The sequence below is a fragment of the Rhineura floridana genome, chromosome 1, assembly GCF_030035675.1.
Source record: "Rhineura floridana isolate rRhiFlo1 chromosome 1, rRhiFlo1.hap2, whole genome shotgun sequence".
NCBI classification, from domain to species: domain Eukaryota; kingdom Metazoa; phylum Chordata; class Lepidosauria; order Squamata; family Rhineuridae; genus Rhineura; species Rhineura floridana.
Window position 1 is genome coordinate 130,357,752 of NC_084480.1, and position 23,122 is coordinate 130,380,873.

Here is a 23,122-nt window from a genome sequence, read left to right on the forward strand (position 1 = left end):
CATACCTAGGTCTTATTGCTGTGTGTGTACCTTTGTATACAGTAGTAACTATATACCTGTTTTCTCAACAGATGCTATGTCCAACATCAGTAGTAGTTGTTTCGGAACCCAGAAATATGAACAATGGATAGTTGACATACAGAAGAAATGCCGAGTGTTAAAGCTGCCAGACAAGGATGAAGAAAGCCGGGTGTGCAAAGCTCTTTTTATCTACACAGAGCATCTTCGGGTGAGTAGCTGCTCTGTCCTGAGAAACAAGCTATTTCCCCTTCCCTGTGCATCCAGGAGTTAACAGAGAAGGGCTTGTGTTTTGCCTGCCCCACTTGGGTTGATGCTGCTATAGTCACTGATGGAATTCCACATGATCATTCTGTAACCAGATTACCTATTCATCTCTCTGTGATGGCAGAAACTAAGGGTCAGCAGGACACACTACCATGTGTTCAGGCAGTGTTCTCCATGGCATCCCAGGCCACATTTTTTGTGTGAGAGGGAGATATTTGGAAAATTACCTAATTCCCTGGGAAGGAGGACTGGTTGTTAAACCACACTGGGAACTGTAGCTCTGTGAGGGGAATTGGAGTCTCCTAAAAACTCAGCACCCTTGACAAACTACAGTTCCCGGGATTATTTGGGGGAAGCCATTAATTGTTTAAAGTGGTATGGTACTGCTTTAAATGTATAAGGCAGATGTGGCCTACTATACAAAGATAAAATGTACATTCATTGCTCCACCCACCTTTGCCTCTGGCCCTGCTCACCACTGGCATGTGGCCCTTGGAAGGATGACCAGAAGGGAATGTGGTCCTCAGACTGAAAAAAGTTACCCATCTCTGTTTTAACCCAAAAGATGAGTGTGTATTATAAAAAGCTTTACATTTTTTATATATATCCAGAAATATAATGATGCCCTCATTATTAATGATGATGCACGTACTCAAGACGCATTGGCTTATCTGAAGGAGTTCTTTGAGAATATCAGAAGTGGAGGATTTGATGAAATAGAACAGAAGCTGGCACTGGACTTCGAAGGTACTTCATAGCAAGATATCCTTATACAATATTACACCCAAAAGGCAGTCCCCACCTTTGAAATAGCAGGATGGCAAATGCTCGGCTCATCAAATGGAGTTGAGTAGAGTCGCACATCAAGACCAGGTGCTAGACAAGCTTTCTCAGAAAGAGAAACTTCTGACTTCAAAGTATTGGAGAAAGTAGCCAGTTACACAACCCAACTGTGGCAAATAGCAAAATTGAAACAATGTGTAAATGAATGTGATATCTATTTATTTATATGCTACTTAATTGCAAAAGCAGTTTATAAGTATAAACCCCAGTGATGCAAACATTAAAATATACACATAATTTAAAATATGCAATAAGACAATCCAGTTGTGATGTTCTGCTTGTGCAGTGGATTTGCATTCATGGAAATGGGATCTCTCCTTTCACTCCTCCTCCCTCCTTCCTCCTCATCTCCCCCTCCCCAAATCTTTGGGGAGGGCTGCAGGGAGGAGGAGAGGAAGTCACACTGCATTCACTGATGTAACATTGAACCTCACCCAGAGAAAATGGAGCAAACTCTTTTTTGTGGCAGCTGACGCTTTATTTATCTGTTTAAAAATATTTATATACTGCTTTTTACAGGCTAATCATGGTTTACATAACAATATCTAAAACTAGACAATGTAATCACAATATTGTGACAAAACATGCTGAGTGCTCAGGGAGTTACATAATACACTATAAATCATATATTCTTTTTAAAGTGTGATATGAAATCTGCATTATTTTAACAGTTGTAGGTAAGACAAACATTTTTCTTGATTTATTTTCAGTATTCACTTTTACGTTCTATAAAGGTCTATGAAATAAACTGCTGAGGATGTGATAGAGAGTAATAGCTGGAGTTCCTTTATGTTGCAGAAGGAGCATTTTAGAGACACAGTTGTGAAGAAAGTGTATTTGAAGTATAAGTTGGAAGCAAGGGGCTAGTTCTCAATGAGGTGATAAATCTGTGTCAGGCTGTACCATCTCAGACTGCACATGTGGGCTTATATGACTGACAGCTCTTCCATACCAAGAAAATTCCTTGCACATAGAAAGGTAGCATCTTGGAGAAGGCTAGCCATTCTGTAACATCTAGTTTTCTCCAAGCAAGCTTTTTTTTTATGGAAGAGAGTTGTTAGGTTACCTGCAGACTGAAGCAGTGCAGTCCAGATACCACCTCAATAGGATATGAAACATCCACGAAAGACTGATGAAAATTTTCAGTCTGATGAAATTTTGCTGCTTTCTAAAGAGAATTTTGAAGTGTACGCAGGAGAGGAAAAACAAGTGCAAGAGAATTGGGGAGTGCCAAAGTTGGCTGGTCTGTTACTAATGAAACTCTTATAAGGTTGCTGAGAGGATAAATCAAGATAACCTCATTGATGTTGCCTGAGGTCTTAGGGTGAAGGGTGGAATACAAATATTTTACAGTAAGTCACTTCAGCTAATTTTTGTAAGAGAAATAACCAACAAGCATGATAAAAATGTAAAATATACTGTAATAATGTTCATAATCTTCTGATTTTGATAAGGAACCTTTATACAGATACCAAGCTTCGAGTTAGGGTAGGTAGGGAAGGTCAGCTGTCGGGTAATTGACTCAAGTAAAGAAGTGAAACAAGGTTGCTTATTAGCACCCTTGCTGTTTAATATATATGTGAACCACATTATAGATCAATTAGTTGATAATTCTCCTGTGCATGTAAAATATGATATCAGGTGGGTAGCTAGCTCCACCTAGTGGCTGAAGGCAAAAGAGCACTGTTGAAGTTTTTTTCGAAGGTCCATTCCTGGTCTGTGTCTGTTCCTGCCTCAGGGTTTTTTTGCCTTCACCGAACACGGTTGGCCTGTATTGTTTCTTGTGTATTGTTTTTCATGTTAGTGATTAGTGTTGTTTTTTCCTTTACTGTTTCTTCTAACCCTTCCCTTCCAGTTAATTTTTTTTTTAAAAAAAATACCTTGTGTTCCTTCCCTTGGAAGTTTCCTTCGTGGCAAGGAGCACCCAGACCCTCCACACGGTTCCTGGAGCCTTCTGCCTCTTCAGTACCCCCTCCCTCTCTCCCTCTCCCACCAACTTCGATACCATTCTCTGTTGAGAGCAAGCCACTGCGGCAGCCGCCTTAACATCCAAGGCTGCCTTCCCTCAGGAGGCAGCGTCCCAGCTCACGCCCGAGGCTTTTTGCACCCTTTAGTAACGGCCAGCCATTTTCCCGTGCTTCAGCGGTAGAGGGAAACGACGGACAGGTGCCATTGTCTTCCTGAGCTTGCAACCGCCATCTCCCCCCCCCCATCAGAAAGCCAGTGAGGAGGACGGCTACAGCTGCTTTTGGGTTCTGCATTTTGCCCCCCCAAGCCGCCACTTTAACAGCCTTCTGCCAGGGCAGCGCTGATCTTCGCCACCCGCAGGGGCTCCCCCCACGTCTTTCCAGCTGCCGTTTCCACGGGCTCCTTTTTTACCCCCGTAAGCCCCGCAGCATGTTGCTCCCATGGGGAAAGAAACCCGCAAAACGGAAAACCTCTCAAAGATTTTGAAGCTGCTCCCCCCACACCTGCAGCAGACGCAGCGTCGATGCCCTTTCTCACCCAGGTCACAGGGCAGTCGCATACTTTGGGGGATCACTCAGAAGCAGTGGTAGCCCGCCCCTCTACCGTCAGGCACAAGGTGGCTGAGGCGCAAGTTATGGCAGGCAGGGCAGCTATGGAAGGCAGGATGCCTGTTACCGATAAGACGACCAGTAGAGACAGGCAAGACTCTGTTCAACATCCAAGGAACCAGAGGGAACTGGAATCCTTGTCTGACGAGGAAGGCAGTCAGCCTCACCCTTCGTTGGATACTATTTTTTCCACCGCCTCCTCTCCTGAAGCCTTCACAGACTTTTTGGAAGAACCAATCCTTGTGCAACAGATCCCAGAGGCAGGGGGGCAAAGGCTCCATTTTTCTTATACTCAGGCTCAGCCTATCCAGTTGCACCTGTCAGCCCACTCAATTCAACAACTGAAGGAACAGCTCAGGGATTCCCTCTTAATGGATCTGGCTAGAGATTTGTCCTCTTCATCTATTCCTCGAGTTCTTTCTCAGCAAGTATCAGCGCCCTCGCCCTCTCAGGCTCCATCTAGTTCACAGCCTTTGCAGGGCCCACCTACAAGCCGTTCAGCCGCAGCTCCACTTCCTGCACCTAACCGCACATCTCCAGATCCCTGTGCTGCATCTCAGGGCAGGCACCTTCAGCCTCCAGAGCAGGTGCCTCTTGACACAGACCGTGACTTAATGATTTTGGACAAAGAGGAATGGAGTGGGGAGTCAGAATCTGAGGAGATTTCATCCACTAGGATATTTCAGGAGCCTCATTTCCTTCCTCTGCTATGCAAGGCAATGGAAGCTCTTACTCTCACTTCTGCAGAGGATCCTCCTACCTCTACATCGAGAGTCTCAGCAGTGTGTCCAGATCCAAAACCTAAGTCTAGAGCAGTGGTTCTCAAACTTTTTTGGTTTGCACCGTGCTGTAAAACATATAAATTTTTTCTGGTGCACTTCGTGTACAAAATTAAAAATATATTAATATATTTCTATACAAATGGGTTTCTTCTCATTTTTAAAATATACTTTTCATAATATTTGCAGCACACCTAGTCACCTCTTGCGGCGCACCAGTGTGCCGCGGCCACTGTTTGAGAATCACTGGTCTAGAGTATTGAAGCTCCCTTCTCTTCTCCCGAAGGTGCTCAAGTCAGAGTTTGACATCCCATTACAATTCAAGACGTCGGTCTCGATAGCCAGCAAATATTATATGCTGGAACAGCCTATCATGGACCAGCTGAAAGTCCCACTCATAGACACGCCCATCGTCAACTTGCTGAATTCATCTTTGAATCCGAAGGACTCAGATGCGCACCTAACGATACTACTGAGCGCAAAATGGACCAGGGGTTTAGAAGGGTGCATGAGGCTAGTGCACTCTCAATCAGGGCAGCGGCAGCATCCTTGGTGTTTGCTCGAGCCGCCCTCCTCTGGTTGGAGGACCTGCTGGATGGCCCACAGCAAGATACAGCCCGGATAAGCAAGTCTCTGCTGAAGGTCTCTCGGGCAGTTACCTTCATGGCAGATGCATCCATGGATGCCATGCAGTTTGCAGCAAGGTCACTGGCGGCAGGGGTCTTCACGCGAAGAACCCTTTGGCTGCGGCATTGGGAGGCAGACCCTACAGCCCGTTCAAATCTTGCCTCAGAGCCCTATGTGGGAGGCAAGTTATTTGGGGACGACGCCCTAGCTAATGTCTTGGAAACTATGGAAAAGAAAAAGTCAATGCCGTCCTCCAGGAAAAGGGATGACAGAAAGTCTTTTCATCGCTCATTCCACCCATATCACTTGTCTCAGTCTTTTTGAGGCTCACGACCATATGGAAGGCTGAAGGACGCCCACTCCAGCCATCCCTTCTGGAACAGACAACGCAACCAGCCTAAGTCTCAACAACACTTTCCCAGTTGATTGGGATTTGGGTCCCAGTCACGGGGAAATAAACATCAATTCTGACGCCTCCACCTCGCCAGTGGGGGGTCATCTCCAACGTTTTGCTGGTGGAAGGACACATCTTCAGATCAATGGGTCCTTCGCACCCTTTGGTACAGCCTACGGTTGGAGTTCACTTCCACCCTTCCGGCGAGATTCATTCCATCCCGTCTCTCTGTTTTTCCACTCAAGAGGGAAAGAGTTTTGCAGACGGTCTCCCATCTCATACAAATGGCAGCTATAGAGAAAATCCCGGTAGGGGAGAGATTTTTGGGAAATTACTCTCTGTTCTTCACTGTTGTGAAAAAATGGATCGTTCAGACCAGTACTAGACCTCAAGGGTCTAAACAGTTTCTTAAGATACCGCAAGTTTCGCATGGACACCTTACTGTCAATCAAGGAGGCCCTAAGGAAGGGGGACTTTCTCTTATCTATTGACCTAAAGGAGACCTACCTTCATGTTCCAATCTTCCCACCTCGCAGATGATACCTTCAGTTTGCCGTGGGACAAGACTATTATCAATTCAGGGCTATGCCTTTTGGCCTGTCGTCTGCCCCCAGGGCATTCACGAAGATCGTGGTTGCCTTGGTGGCACATCTCAGGACACTGGGAACTCATCTCTTCCCTTACTTGGCCGACTTTCTGATCTGCTCCCCATCATTGCACAAGGCCTGGGAGGACCTCCATGTCACCTTGGCCTGTCTAAAGGACCACGACTTCCTGATCCATGAATCCAAGAGTCATCTGTTTCCGTCTCAGTGCATAATACATCTGGGAGTGATGATAGACTCACAGAAGGGCCTCTTAACGTTGTCCCAAGAAAGAGTCAACAAGATTTGCAAATCAGTATTGGGTATCCTATCCTCCAACTCAGCAGATCTAATGGAATTAGCAATGCTTCTAGGTTTGATGGTTTCCACATTCCAAACTACACCATGGGCACGTCATCATTCCCACACACTTCAGTGGGAGCTCCTTCCCTTCCAAAGCGACATAGCATCCAGACACCACCACAGAGTAGCTCTATCACCACGGGTTTGGCAGTCGCTGTTCTGGTGGACTCATGAACCCAACCTGTTAAGAGGCGTTCTATTCCAGGATCCCCCTCAGACCCTGATCACATCAGATGCCAGCCTATCAGGGTGGGGAGCCATCTGCGACAGTCAGGTGATTCAGGGCACATGGTCTTCACAGGAATCCATACTGCCGATCAATCTTCTTGAGCTTCGAGCAATCTGTCTGGCCCTCAGACACTTCGCGGAGGGCAGACGGTTAGGAGCAGTGCTCATCAGAACAGACAACGTGATGGCCAAATCTTATTTAAACCGTCAAGGGAGCACACACTCCCACCTTCTCCAGAGGGGAGCCTTTCTCCTCTTCCACTGGGCGGAGAGGAATGTGAACTCTATAGCGACAGAATATCTCAAGGGGGAGGACAACAGCCAAGCAGACTGGCTCAGTCAAGAGAAAATGAATCAGGGAGACTGGATGCTTCACCCAGAGGTATTTCATCAAATAGTGGCACATTTCAGCCAAATTCAAGTGGACCTGTTTGCCACCAGCCGCAATCGACAGGTGAAGAGGTTCTTCTCCAGGCATGCAACGCCAGACGCGGAGGGGATAGATGCCTTAACATCCCAGTGGCCTCCAGGCAGGCTGTATGCCTTCCCTCCACTTCCAATTATTCCCAGGGTGATCAAAAAACTTCATGTTGAGAGGACAGCAGTTCTACTAGTTGCTCCCAGGTGGCCAAGGAGACCTTGGTTTCCAGATCTCCTCGAACTGTCGGTGGAACCCCCATGGAAAATTCCACTGAGGACCTGCTCTCTCAAGGGCAGCTTCTTCATCCAGACCCAGAGTGGTTGGCACTTCATGTATGGAATTTGAACGGAAGCGACTCTTAAAGAAAGGCATCTCCCCACAAGTACTGGAAACCATGATGGCTTCTAGACGCCCATCCACAATCAGAATATATGAAGGCCTTCTTATCCTGGTCATGGAAGAAAGGAGTTCTTCCTTAGAAAGCAGGAGTCAACGAGATTTTATCTTTCCTACAAGATGGCTTATCATTGGTTCTCAGACCTAACACCCTGAGGCGCCAGGTTTCAGCCTTATTGTCAATACTCTCCAGATCTCCAGACAATCCGCTTGGATCTCATCCTTTCATCAAACGTTTCCTCAGGGGAGCAACGATAACAGCACCACCTACTGTTCATCGCTACCCAACATGGGATCTGCACAAAGTGTTCATAGGCCTTCAAAGACCTCCATTTGAACCTTTGAGTCAAGTTTCTCTCCATCTGCTATCCTTTAAGATATTGTTTCTTGTGGCCATTACTTTGGCCCGTAGAGTGTCTGAGCTGAATGCCCTATCTGTCCATAAAAATTTCTGTGTGTTTCATAAAGATAGTCCTACGCACAGTCCCTTCCTTTCGTCCCAAAGTACTTTCTGCCTTCCATTGCCAACAGGAGCTAGTATTGCCATCCTTCTGTCCTAATCCTGTCCATCCTTCAGAGAAGGCCTGGCACTCTCTGGATGTGAGGAGAGCCCTTAAAGTTTATATTTCCAAGACAAAGGCAATTCGGAAAACAGATAATTTATTTGTCTCCTTTCACCCAGCATCTCTAGGGAATAGGGTATCCACTTCTACACTAGCCAGGTGGATTAAGGCATGCATTTCTTCGGCATATGCCTCTCTAAGACTATCCCGGCTCACTCCACTAGAGCGGTGGCCACATCAGCGGCCTTTTCTCACAACGCCCCTCTAATAGAGATTTGTAGGGCAGTCACATGGGCCATGCCCAATAACTTCATTAAGCATTACAAAATAGATGCATATGCATCGGCTGAGGCAGCCTTTGGGAGGAGAGTGCTACAGCATGTCCTCTCAGACCAATAGTAATGGCAGCCCAGTGATTTTCCCACCCTACATGGGTCAGCTTTGGTATGTCCCACCTGATATCATCTTTTACATGCACAGGAGAAGAGACATTTGGTCTTACTGTGAAATCGGTCTTCTCTGTGCATGTCAAAAGATGATATCAGGGCCGCTCCCTAGGGGGGGCTGGGCTACCATTATAAGCACTAGTAGGCCTTTGGCAGAGAGTGTATGAGTACTGTTGTATTGTCTCTGTCAGTGTTGCTATCCTGTCTTACTCGTTTATGGGCTTGTCATTGAAAACTGAGGCAGGAACAGACACAGACCAGGAATGGACCTTCGAAAAAAACTTCAACAGTGTTCTTTTGCCTTCAACCACTAGGTGGAGCTAGCTACCCACCTGATATCATCCTTTGACATGCACAGAGAAGACCAATTTCACGGTAAGACCAAACGTCTCATCTAACTTTCCTGTAGCTCTCGGTTCACGGAAATTAAATATTTTGTTATATGCTGACGACATGGTCCTTTTGTCCCAGACCCAGTTTAGTATGAGGAGACTACTGAAAATGTTTGGGGACATCTATGCCAAGACCAGAGTTAGGGTTTTGGGCAAACGTCCAGCTAAACACAAATGGTTTCTAGATGGTCATCTATTAGAACAGGCCTACAGATTTAATTATCTGGGGGTCTGCTTTGCATATAATGGGTCATGAAATAATCACTGGCAGGCCAATAAGTTAAAAGCTCAAAGCTCAATGCAGTCTGTGTTGTAATTTGCAAAAGTCATGGGTGGGAGCCTGTTATACCAGCCTTAAGAGTTTATATTGCCAAAGTTATCCCACAGATGCTATACAGGGCAGAATTCGGGGGTATTCCCGAACCAGATCAACTGGAATCTGTCCCAAACAGTTTTATACGTATTTTATTGGGTCTTCCACCAGGAACGCCTGCAGCCTATCTTCGAGCAGAAGTGGGCGCAATGCCAATTGTATTTTTTATTCTTAGGGCCATTTTTTATCACCTTATAAAATTGAATTACTCTTCAAATGAACTGGTCAAATTGTGTATAACAGAGCAGCTACATTTACCTATTCAAAATACTTGGCTAGCTAACGGCAAATTATTGCTACGGAAATATGGCCTTGATCTATTCTAGAGTCACTTAATGCTGCAGGAATTCTGTCCAGCCAATGTAATATCAAAAGGCATCTTCAAGATTTCTTTGCAAAGAAGGATATGGATGCTATTAGTTTATCTAGATTCTCCATTACCTTTCCCCTTATTAAAGAGCATCATGAGGAAGAGAAATATCTGTCTGAATTAAATCCGCCTTTTCTCTGCAAGGCGTTTACCGCCTTGCGCTGTCAGACAGTGAAAACCAACTTCCTTGAAGGAAGATACAAGAGAATCCCTAGAGATCAGCACATCTGTATTTGCGGTGGCCATAAGGTAGAGGACACCATCCACTATATGTTACACTGTAAACTGTATGAGACATTAAGGAAGAAATACTTAGAGAAATTTCTAGTGGCAATTTCCTCCTCCTCTAGTGATATAGAGAAGATCAAATATTTGTTGACCAGCCCAGATAGATCTGTAATGGTCAAACTTGCCTTGAGATCTGAGTTTTAGTTTTAAATGTTGTTATATGTGTTATAACTTTTGTTACAGTTTTAGATACCACTGTTAAAGGTTTTAGATACTGCCTCTGTATATTAGTGTTTTATCTGGCTAAAACCTGTATTTGGTTGCCTGCAATAAACTGATGACATTGAGGTCATAATGTTCATGCGTAGTGCTAGATTCTAGCTTGGAGGTGTGGGATGATCTTTCTCTCATACAATATATACACATACACGTATAGATAAAACTTTTTCCCTCTCAGCTAAATTGCCAGAGCTGAATGCAGTTTCTCAAGATGAATACAATGAAAATCCCAAATTGGAAGACGTCACTTTTATACTGGAAGAAGAATACCGCATCAACCCACAAACCCGCACTATTCTATTTGTTAAGACGAGAGCGCTGGTAGCTGTAAGAGAATATCTCTTAATAGTCTTGTGTGTGTGGCTTCTGTTCTGTTTGAGTTAAAATGTAAATAGATAATATTGGCTTCTTAGCCAATAACTTACAAAAATAATTTATCTATACAAAAAAATAATTTAAAAATTCAACATAAAACATACAGTTCTAAAATAAAATAGTTGTCCTCCCCAGTTTTAACCGACCAATATAGTTATGGATTAAGTATCTGCATTTCTCAATTGAAAGTATGACACTGACCACATTCACATGGCACACTAGTTTAATGTGACATGAAGGAGTCATAGCGAGCCTTGTGTAGATGAGCTTCCCCCTCTTCTGTGGATGGGATGAGCCGTTTGGAAACTTCCAGTTCTGATTAAGCACAGCTTTCTATGTCATTTCTATGGTTAAATAAACAGGCTTCAGTAACTATGGTTTGAAAGAAGGTTATTTGAAACTAACAGTAGTTAACATGTTTGTTGGTTTGGATGACACAGCAAACTGTGGTTAGCCAAAAGTTGAAGCAAAAGCTTCCAAACTCTTACTCCTATCTATGCTACAGGAGAGGAGGGGGAAGAACTCATCCAGGCTCATTCCTGCTTGTGCACATCACACTAAACTATGGTTTAGCGTGATGCAGCCTGAGTGTCAAAAACATTGGGTTATTATACGGTGTCCTCAAGCCATCTGGAAGATCTATGTTTCAAAGCATATCTTCATTTTAGTCCCATAATAGATTTCCTGTAATGTGTATTCAGTGCTCTTCATTTGTTAAGATGGTTGACTGGTTAGTGACTAGGGAGGAATGCTGCAGTTTCTTGCAGAATGCTTGCCCAAAGTCATTGAGCATCTCTGAGCAGTTATATGGGGAGTGTGGCCCAAAGTCCGTAGATTCAGATCTTGGGCAGAATTTAGCTGAAATAAATCTTGGGCAAAGTTTGAAACCAAGCATGCTAACCACCCCAGATCCCCAAGCGTTCGGCATGTGGTGAAAAGAGTAGGATGAAACTCGGAGCTCTGTTGTCAAAAAATTCTGAGGCCAAATGAATTTTGCAGGCACTGAAGAACTGGATAGAGGAAAGCCCCCGCCTTCGACACCTAAAGCCAGATGTACTGATGGGCCGTGGCAAAAGAAATCAGAAAACAGGTGAGGGAGTGTAGAAAACAGGTGAGGGAATGTAGAAGAGGGGGTGTTAATTATGAACATCATACTGTCTAGAATTTGCAGGGCAACAAATGTGCACTGCTTTTAACAGTTATACAAATTGAACTACTTTACATGATTTCTGTCAAGAGAGGTTCTAAGGGTATATGCTAGTGGTACTCAAACTTTTTCTTCTCATGGACCACTTGAAAATTGCTGATAGTCTTGACTTACTGCTTAGAATCATAGAATAGTAGAGTTGGAAGGGGCCTATAAGGCCATCAAGTCCAACCCGCTGCTCGTGCGGGAATCCAAATTAAAACATACCCGACAGGTGCCTGTCCAGCTGCCTCTTGAATACCTGCAGTGTCGGAGAGCCCACCAACTCCCTAGGCCATTGGTTCCATTGTTGTACCACTCTAACAGGAATTATTTCCTGATATTCAGCTGAAATCTGGCTTCCTCTAACTTGAGCCCATTATTCCATGTCCTGCACTGTGAGATGATCAAGAAGAGATCCTGGCCCTCCTTTGTGTGGCAACCTTTCAAGAACTTGAAGAGGGCTATCATATTGCCCCTCAGTCTTCTCTTCTCAAGGCCAAACATGCCCAGTTATTTCAGTCTGTCCTCAAAGGGCTTTGTTTCCAGTCCCTTGATCATCTTTGTTGCCCTCCTTTGAACCTGTTCCAGTTTGTCTGCATCCTTCTTAAAGTGCGATGTCCAGAACTGGGCACAGTACTCAAGGTGAGGCCTTACCAGTGCCGAATAGAGTGGAACTAGTTCTTCATGCAATTTGGAAACTATACTTCTATTAATGCAGCCTAAAATAGCATTTGCCTTTTTTGCAGCCACATCACACTGATGACTCGTATTCAGCTTGTGATCAACAACAATCCCAAGATCCTTCTCGCATGTAGTATTGCTGAGCCAAATATCCCCCATTTTATAACTGTGCACTTGGTTTCTGTTTCCTAAGTGTAGAACTTTGCACATATCCCTGTTAAATTTCATTCTGTTGTTTTCAGCCCAATGCTCCAGCCTATCAAGATCCCTTTGAATGTTGTTTGTCTTCCAGGGAATTAGCTATTCCTCTCAGTTTTGTATCATCTGCAAATTTGATAAGCATTACCTGCACCTCATCTAAGTCATTAATAAAAATGTTGAAGAGCCCTGAGCCCTGTGGTACCCCGCTTGTTACCTTCTTCCAGTTTGAGAAGGAACCATTGATAAGCACTTGTTGGATGATTTTTCTGCCTGTTGTAGCAATTGTAATGCACTCTGCTAGATATTGGTGACTTGTTTGTTTCAGCGGGCATACAAGTCTCCTAGATAATTTTAGTTTACAGTGTATAGATGTAGGTTGGTGGATTATAATTGTTTTATATGTTAAAACTGTATTATATGTTGTATTTTTAATTATGTACGCCGCCTAGAGTGGCCGTTCATTCGGCCAGATAGGCGGCCTAAAAATAAAATTGTATTTATTATTATTTATTATTGTACTTGTATTCTTCTTAATTCTTTTATTTCTTATCTTGTATTTCAATTTGCATTCCATAGAATTAAAATTGTAATACAATAAAATACAATATAAGTAATAAAATACAATTCAAAATCAGTATATTTAATATGGACATGCCATGGAACCCCCAAATGAAGCTTGTGGACCACTGGTGGTCCATGGACCACAGTTTGGGAGCCCCTAGTGTATTCATAATCATGATATCTCAAGCCTAACTTTTAAGGAACCTCATAGGTGTGATTGTAAAATGTTTGAAAATGTGTAAATTATATTGGCTGGATTATATTGGTCTGAAAACAGACAGCATTTTCCAGTGGTTGAGATTTTGTTTTGTATTTTCTAGCTCTTACTTATGACTTAAAAATTTTGTTTCCCGTGACCCACTGCTCCAACAGTCCACCAACCTGCTAAAAATCCCATCTAAGATTCACCAAGAATAAACTGAAAAACAGACTGCATGCATATGTTTAACTTGCATCCATTCTTTTGAAAATAGAATTTCAGCTCTTATGAGCCATGAGTGTGTTTGGGAGAATGCATACACAAGCCCCACCCCCATCACATGTCCTGGCTCCACTGCGCAGATAAGTATATATTTGCAGTTTTAGTGGCTAAAATCTTGCATTTCTAGCTGCAAATATATGCTTGAGAGTGTCTGCACAATGGAAGAGCCAGTGTGGTTAGCCTGTTGGACTAAGACCTGGGAAGCCTGGATTCAAATCCCCACTCAGTCATAAAGCTCATTGGGTGACCTGTCTTTCACTGTCACTGTCTTTCAGCCTAACCTAGCTCACAGGGTTGTTGTGACAATGAAATGGGGAGAAGGAAACCACATATGTCACCTTGAGCTCCTTGGAGAGAAGGTGGGATACAAATGCATCAATAAATAAAATTAAAAATGGACCTGAGATTCTCAACCAGTTAGATGCTTCCACTGTCTTGTTCTGTGCTTTTTTTCAGTGTTCCTGCAATATACCCAGAGTGAACAGTAATGCCTTTGTTAGGGAAAATGCCTGCTTTAATAGTTTTTATTCTATTGATAAGCAAATTTTTCTGGGTCAACTCATTTTTCTTTCTTTCTTAGGTATGATGCTCCCAAATCAAAAGGGTGTCTTAGACTCCTTCAAAACCAATGGGGACAGCAAGATGCTTATAGCGACGTCAGTTGCCGATGAAGGGATTGATATTGCTCAGTGCAACCTTGTCCTGCTGTATGAATATACGGGCAATGTCATCAAAATGATACAAGTCAGGGGTAGGTTGGCAAGCCTCTTCCCTGAGAACATGGTGCAGGTGTTCAGTTGTAATGCCCATAAATCATGCTGTTAACAGCCTGGAGTAAGCTTATGTTATGCTGCCAAATGTGCGGTTGTGCAATTTGTAGTAGGTTATGTGAGTCTGGAAATGGGCATTCTGCTTATACCTAATGCTTTCTTCACTGAATGAAAACGAGTTTACGGCAGGGCTATCTACTGCATTCGACTGAGTCTCGAACCAAATTGGGCTGATTCAGGGAAATCCGGGCATTGTGGTCGAGTTGAGACAGTCCCGGATGGCTGCGGGTCACGTTGGGCAGCCCGGAGCAATCCAGGACTGTCGTGGGTGCAGCGTCGGAAGAAAAGGCAGGCTTGGCCAGAAAGAAGGAGGAACAGTGAAAAGGAGGGGCCACTCAGGTGCCTGTGTCTTCATGGGAGGTGGGGGTGGGTGAATGCCTTTCCTGCCCTGATCTCTCCTCATTCCTGCCAGGCCTCTCCTTACTGCACTGCACAGCACTGCACAGGATGGAATCCTTCAACTTACCAGCTGGTAAGCAAAAGGATTCCATCCTGTGTGGTGCCAGTTGCTACTCCTTCGCAAGCAACAAGCAGGGAAGCTGCTCATGAACACAAAGCTCTCAGACCACCACTCCCGGTCTGGTCCCGGCACGGATCTCTCTCAATCCCACTACTAGGCATCGCTGCCTGACACACGGTAAAGCAATGCTGCCCTGAGTCTGAGCCTTAGTCTCCTTCTTTAACAGCTTGCTATTGTCTTAAGTTGATTAAGGCCACAACCCCCCTGTATCTTTCTGACGTTAAAGACTACAGCCCTGGGTTGCCTTTGGATACCTGCTGCTGATACGCTATCCGTTCACTGCTGTCACTATACGTACTGTTTCCAGCTTTGGTTTCTGCTCTGCCTACCCTTCCCTTCTGTATATATCCAGCCAAGAATCAGGTGTGTTTTTAAGCCAAAGGAATTTATTAGTTAACACAGGGAATAAAGATTACTTTAGGTTCAGTAGATATCTGTGTGGTTACATTTAAATGGTTTCCAACATGTTATAACTTCTCTTATATAAATACCTTAGTCCTAAAAACCTGCCTCACTAACCGCCTAATACAGATACACCCCTCACCCTCTTTGACTCAAAACCCCCAGAACCAAATTCTCTCCACACCGTCATTCTCACATATATACCTTCAACCACCCAGATGCTCAGCTAATTCCACAACATTCCATCACATGTATTCCCCCCTCCCAATTCTCTCTACTTACCATATTTACACTACAAAACCCACACTTGCCATAAATACAGTACAAATATAACAGGGGCATCACAGAAGCATCTTGCAGGATCGAGCTCATCTGCTCTCAGTCTGGAGCAGGGGGGAGATGCAGCATCTCTTGCTTCCCTTTTCCTCCTCCTGTCCATGTGTTAAAAATGGGTTTACAAAATCTTTAGCCCTGCCCCTGAATTGCTTTGGGGATGGATCCGGAGTGGATTGCCCCAATCCAAGGGCCTGTGCACACCCTTAGTTTATGGAGCCCTACCACAGTTGTCATTTTTCTTAATATTTATTATGTGCTTAAACAAAGTAACACAGCAGAGTTACGTCAGTCCTCCAGATGGTGCTGGACTTCAACTTACAGCATCCCTAGCCATTAGCAATGCTGGCGCTAGGGCTGATGGGAGCTGGAGTTCTCAAAATTTGGCCAAGCTCCCAGGTATATAATATAAACAAGATAAGGCTGACAGCCCATATATGGCTTTTCCTGCTCCAGTTCCTTTTATGGTTTTTCTTGCTCACTGATACCTGTAATGCTGTGTATCTGCATATCTGTGTGAATTTAGAGATGGCCTGACTGATAAGTGTGAGAACTTCCCAGGGTACTATGTCATGTAATTTGTTCTTCATTTATCCTATAAAACGTTTGTTAAGACACCTAATTTACCAGTCCTTTGGACATGGTCTCACATCTGACAAGTGCTGCTGGAAAGTTCAAGGATTGCTTTGCCTTGGGACTTAGTTGGTGAGCTTTATTCATTTTTTTCCAGCTTTGGATCCTTCGATTTTACAGGATGTCTGGACTACATGACTATACCATTATATAACAGTATGCTTTAAAGCTTGAATAATGCTAACAAATGTTTAACAGAACAGGCTTTATGTAACAGCTTGACATACTCTTGTTATATTGCTTTACCTGGAGAATTTGTTTGCTCACTAGAGCTAGGAGTGTATGTTTCCTATGTAGCTAAGAAGTGTGTATGAAATAGACATTGTTAATTATTCCACTGTGAAAGTCCCATTATTTTGCTGGTATTCCTAATCCTAAGAGAATCTTTGGTGGGATTTTCCTCTTTTGATCTGCCCCTGTGGATGTTGCCAACTTTCAGAGACAGTGTGCACTTAGGTTAGCACAGCATTTTGCAGGGCCACAAGATTAAAAGGGAACTTGTGTGAACCCTCAATCCTGTGCATTCACTAGAATGAGGTAGTTTAGACTATTTCAGTTCACTATTATATAATGTATGCTATGGTTCTGTTTTTATTATTATTATTTATTATTATTATTATTACATTTATAATATAATTATAAATTATAATTACATTTATGCCTTTGAAGACTGTTCAGAAACTTAAATTGGTACAAAGAACTGCAGCCAGAGTGCTAACCGGGGCTGGTTACAGGGACCATACAAGTCCCCTGTTACAACAGCTCCACTGGCTGCCAATTTGTTTCCGGTCACAATTCAAAGTGCTGGTTTTGACCTACAAAGCCCTATACGGCTCAGGTCCAGACTATTTGACAGATCGTATCTCCCTACATGAACCTGTCTGGGATTTGAGATCTTCAGGTGAGGCCCTTCTTGTGTTCCCCACACCTTCGCAAGCACATATGACGCGGACACGAGATAGGGCCTTTTCGGTGGCTGCCCCTAGGCTGTGGAACTCCCTTCCGAGTGAGGTGCGATCAGCTCCCTCCTTGCCATCTTTCCGGCAACAAGTAAAGACTGTTTTATTTCAACGGGCATTTGGGATAGAGAACGACCAGGATTAAGTGTCATAGGTTTGGTGCTTACATTATATGATTTTATTATTTTAAATTGTCCGCTGTTTTTAACCTATATTTTATGGTTTTAATTTTTCTTATAGTTTAATTCTTTTTTAATAATATACTCTGTATGTTTTAATGGTGTTGTTTTTAGTTGTAAGCCGCTCTGAGTCCTATTGGAAAAAGGGCGGGGTAGAAATAAAGTTTATTATTATTATTATATATCCCACTTTTCCTCTAAGAAACTCAAAGTGGCGTACATGGTTCTTCCCTTCAGGTTTTATCATCACAAGAAGCCTGTGAGGTAGGTTAGGTTGAGAGAAGGTGACTGGCTCAGTGAATGGTGGTTCGAACCCATCTCCGGGCACTAGGCCAACACTCCAACCGCTGTGCTATACTGGGTCTCATTATGCATTCAGAAATAGGAATGAGGAGTAGAAATGTAGGCTCTGAGAAAGGTCACAGTCTAATTGATTTGCCCAAACTCGCTCGCTTGCATTTTTTTTATGCCCCTGCTTGTCCCTCATTCAAATGAGAGCCAGAAGTGGGAGTTGATTGCTTACTTCTACCTTTCCTAGCTCTGTGGCTTAAAGCTATTTTGTGCCCCCTCCAGGTCGTGGAAGAGCCAAAGACAGCAAGTGCATCCTTGTGACTAGCAAAAACGAACAGGAGGAGAATGAGAGAAATAACATGCTAAAGGAGGAGATGATGAACAAAGCCATTGAGCATGTGCAGAAGTGGGATGAGAAGACCTTCGCACAAAAGGTGACTCCATTTCTTTTTATCCTTCTCTTTGGCCTATGAAAGGAGTTCTGGAGCTCAGAGGTGAGAGCAGCACATTCCAGGGCAGACTAGGGTGCTTGTTCCTGATTTTCTGTTGACTCATCCTTGCTTAAATTTGGCTGTCATAAGAACACAGTGAGCGTCCTTATAACTAGTCCAAGCATTGGTCCCTCTAGCTGTGTACTGCCCACCCTGACCGGCAGCAGCTCTCCAGGATTTCAGCCCTACCCGGAGATGCTGGAGATAGAACCTGGAACTCTGCATGCCAAGTAGATGCTCTGCTACTGAGCCAGGGCTGTTCCGGGCCACAATAAGCAGCATCTGCAAGTATTCTAGTTCTCTGAGAAGTCGCTATCTTTCCCCCCTTATTCTAATCACTCTTTTCCCTTAGATAAGTGAGTTGCAGACAATGCAGAAGAAAATACAAGATTCCAAAAGAAACAAACCTCAACCAAAGCTGCAGACCGGCAAACGAAGATTGTTGTGTGGGAAGTGCAAAGCGTACGTCTGCGATACGGAGCACATCCGGGTGATTGAGGTAAATTTACAGTGGAGCATTCAGATAGTTATGCTGCATACAGTGCGTTTGACCAATTTTGTCATTTACAGTTGAGGGTGGTAATCGTGAATTAGTGTAATTTGTATTTTTCCACTCAAAATATGCAAATTCTAGAGCAGACTTTCCTAACCTGCTGCCCACTGTTTGGGACTGTTATACCCCATCAGCCATGGCCAGCGGTCAGGATGGTAACTGTAGTTTAGCAACATCCGGGGGACACCATGTTGGCCACCCATTCTAGAGCAATGCAGGTGAAATTTAGTGCACTGAATAAATTATGATTAATGTAATTTTTCCCTGGATCCCTGAGGACAATCTACTGAGAAAAGCAGGCTTTTTTTTATATAGGGTGGTATCCCATGCTAGTCCTACTCAGAATAGACCCACTGAAGTTAATAGGTGTGACTAACTTAGGGTCATTAATTTCATTGGGTCTACTCTGAGTAGGACTTAGGTGACTACAACCCATAGATTCCATTTATTGACTAATAGCTCATCTATATTATCCTGCCGCGTGGTGAGGGAGTTTTAATACCCTGTTGCTTCTGTGGATTTATGATCAGATGGGGAAATGGAGTATGATTCACCATGAGGGCCAGTTCAGTGACTAGCTTACCAGCTGGTTACAGTCTCATGTGGTGCTTCCCACTTGATAAATGGTTGGTTGCATTTAAACACTGTGGCAGTTCATGATGGATTGGATTACTGGGAACAACACTCATATTAAATGTGTATAAAGCCAAGTCACATATTTTCATTTTTTTGTGTGTGTACAAAACATGTATGTTTGAAGCCTTCAGAATGAACCTTTGCCACAAACAGCTAAGCCAGGAGTGGAATACCACAAGCCCAAGGGCTACATGAGGTCCTCCAGTGCTCTGTACTTGGCCCTCAGAACTGTCCACAGGCTGCACACCAATAGCCTCCCCGAAGAAATACGCCTGGCGCCGACGCTTCTATCTTTTCGGCGCCAGGTTAAGACCTGGCTATGCTCCCAGGCATTTTAAAGCGTTTAATGTTACAATTTTAAATCTCTTTGTTTCAGTTTATTGTGATATTTTGTATTTCTGTACTTTTAATCTTTTGTACACCGCCCAGAGAGCTATTCGCTATGGGTGGTTTAAAAATGAAATAAAATAAATAAATAAATAAATAAAATAAAATAAGGTGTTTCTGCCTGATTAGAAGATGTCCTTGAACTCTAATAATGGCCAATGCTTGCCTGGATGGAGGATAGAAAGGGATGTGTGAGTGTGCGTAGAAGCTAGCCTACTGTACAAAGGTAATATTTGCATTTGTTGCTGTGCCTACTTTTTGCCTTTTGGCCATGCCCAGGAGGGAATGTGGACTTCCTCAGGCTGAAAAAGGTTCTCTACCCTTGAGCTGAGGCAAATTACATAAAAGTACCCAAAACATTTTTTTGCACGCCTATTAAAAGTATTGCCGCTTTTCACAGAAAGTGATTAATATGCATGTGCAAACCTGTGTGGGCAACATTGATGTAACTTTACTGTATTTCTTCTAGAAATCCCACCACACTGTTATAGATGAAGGCTTTAGGAAACGGTATATAACAGAGCCTCATAAGCGACCAGCTCGCTATGACTATTTTGAGAAAAAATGCAAGATGTACTGCAGTGTGGCCACATGCCACCATGACTGGGGAATCACAGTGAAGTACAGGGTATTTGAGGATCTGCCCATCATCAAAATCAAGAGCTTTTCAGTGGAGGATATTGTCAAGGGGAAGCAGTCTTGTTTCCGGAAATGGAAAGATGTTGATTTTGCAATGAAAGAATTTGATATTGAAGAAATGTCTGATTGAGATGCAAAACTGGCCAACGTACTTGTTTGACTTTTGTCCTGAATGAACAAAGGCATCCTGGTATTTTCTTGTAAGTGCTGCATTATATAGAGGAAGGTTAAAACTGAGTATATTTTGATATTAATGACATTAAATTCTGTATTTCAGTTATTGCAATTTCTGTTTGTTTGTTTTGACATATGCTGGACTTTTAGTACTCTTAGGAGTTCATTAGTTGGCATTGCTTGCTCAGACACCCTTCTGCAAAACCATTTTTTAAAATACCCCACAACTTGGTAGGTTGATTTGAACCTCATGGTACTTGACACACATAAAAATTAGTGTAAAGTTATTGAAACAGACTATAGCAGTGGTTCTTAACCTCTTTGGGGTCATGTGCCCCTTTGAGAATCCAAGCTATGGACCTCCTGCCCATAAAAATGCACATAAGCACAATTTAGCAAGTAGCAGGAAGGAAACTGAAGAAAATTTCCTTTTTTAAGACTCCCTGGACTATCGCTCTCCCCTATACACATGTCTGCAATTGTGGTGTACGGCTCCCTTTGTGTGATTTGGCAACATTAAATGTTTACTTGAATCTTGACGGTTTCTGGCTGTTCCTGAGAGGCTGGCATGAAGATAATTTTGTGGTTATATCTGGATTTTGTTCTTCCAATAATTACAGGATGGCTTAAATGAGGCTATACCCTTTGTTCTTGTAACTAGTCCGTAAAGTGGGTTAGATTAGAAGAATATTTTTGCCCAAAGTTGTTTACTAACATTCAAAAACTGAACAAGGATTTCTGTCTCCATGTTCCAAATTCAATACTTAAGCTATTGTGCCACAAGATGTGTTTTATTAAGTCTTTCAGATAAGAGAAATACTAAATAAAAACCAAATTAAAACAACGTTAAACCTATTAAACTGTGGGCACAATTATTGCTCTAGGAATTATCAGCTTCTTGTGAATATGTTCCCTTTCTAGCAGAGATAATATGAGTTTTATTCAATATGTTATTCACCAAAACCGTAATTCACTGTTTGTCAAGGTCTTCTCTTTGAATGTAGATTGACAGAATACAAACATATTGATAGATGTCATGACAGGAAGTCTCAATCTGAAATAGTACTATTTTGTGACAGGAGAATAATCTACATAAGAACATAAGAAGAGCCTGCTGGATCAGGCCAGTGGCCCATCTAGTCCAGCATCCTGTTCTCACAGTGGCCAACCAGGTGCCTGGGGGAAGCCCGCAAGCAGGACCCGAGTGCAAGAACACTCTCCCCTCCTGAGGCTTCCGGCAACTGGTTTTCAGAAGCATGCTGCCTCTGACTAGGGTGGCACAGCACAGCCATCACGGCTAGTAGCCATTGATAGCCCTGTCCTCCATGAATTGGTCTAATCTTCTTTTAAAGCCATCCAAGCTGGTGGCCATTACTGCATCTTGTGGGAGCAAATTCCATAGTTTAACTATGCGCTGAGTAAAGAAGTACTTCCTTTTGTCTGTCCTGAATCTTCCAACATTCAGCTTCTTTGAATGTCCACGAGTTCTAGTATTATGAGAGAGGGAGAAGAACTTTTCTCTATCCACTTTCTCAATGCCATGCATAATTTTATACACTTCTATCATGTCTCCTCTGACCCGTCTTTTCTCTAAACTAAAAAGCCCCAAATGCTGCAACCTTTCCTCATAAGGGAGTCGCTCCATCCCCTTGATCATTCTGGCTGCCCTCTTCAGATTGAGCTGAATTTTATAATGGACAATAACATTTGTTTGGATTAATGGCCCCCACTTGTTTAATCTGTAACAACCTCTGACAGTCTCATCTTGCTTAGACCCTGCTCTAATCATAGCTGCAACATGACCCCATCAGCACCCTTGATGGGGTGTGCTTTTTAGTCCCTGGAACTGTTACCATTAATTATATATTGTCATTACAATCCCTACCTCATGTACCCTTTTCTGAACATTCATCGAAAGCTGCCTTACACAGAGTCTGACTAGTGCAGTGCTGTCTTCTCTGAGTGGCAGTGGCTCGTCAGCATTTCAGACAAAGGACTTCCCCTGGCCTACTTGAAGATGTCAGCGATTGAAGCTAGAACTTTTTCTGCACGCAAAGCAGATGCTCTACCACTGGCCTACAGCCCTTCCAATTTTTCCTGTGGCTAGAAGATCTCATTGCCTCTTAAAGGTTCTGGGCTGCTCAGCATTAAATCAGCAACAGTGTTAAGGAAGAGAAAAGGCAACGGGGGAATTGGTGTATTCTGTTAACTGAAACAAGGTAATGCCCAAAGCTGCTCTTAGGCATATCAACATCCACAATGGATACCTAGCTAATCTCATCAGCGTTTCATCCTGTGCAGCTGCAACAGTGGTAGGAATAGGGAGGTTGTAATGGAAACATTCCCTTTCAATATAATGGCATTAAAAATATTTTTTTCAAGGGGTCTACACCCATGGCTGAGTCTAAGACCTCCCAAAACTAAAATCCACAATGTATAAAATCAGGCTCAAAAATAATG

The 23,122-nt window shown here is 43.3% G+C and overlaps 1 protein-coding gene across 1 annotated transcript in view; it reads left to right on the plus strand.

Moving 5' to 3' along the window:
• Positions 1-21,201, plus strand: part of RIGI (RNA sensor RIG-I) — a 59,936-nt gene extending 38,735 nt beyond the window's left edge. Inside the window, exons 11-18 of the mRNA XM_061631982.1 lie at positions 72-229; positions 897-1,032; positions 10,326-10,474; positions 11,522-11,612; positions 14,216-14,386; positions 18,065-18,216; positions 18,626-18,772; positions 20,319-21,201. Of these exons, the coding sequence (XP_061487966.1) occupies positions 72-229; positions 897-1,032; positions 10,326-10,474; positions 11,522-11,612; positions 14,216-14,386; positions 18,065-18,216; positions 18,626-18,772; positions 20,319-20,618 (1,304 nt within the window). The 3' untranslated portion in view covers positions 20,619-21,201. The remainder of the gene's footprint in view (positions 1-71; positions 230-896; positions 1,033-10,325; positions 10,475-11,521; positions 11,613-14,215; positions 14,387-18,064; positions 18,217-18,625; positions 18,773-20,318) is intronic.
• Positions 21,202-23,122: the final 1,921 nt, after the last annotated feature.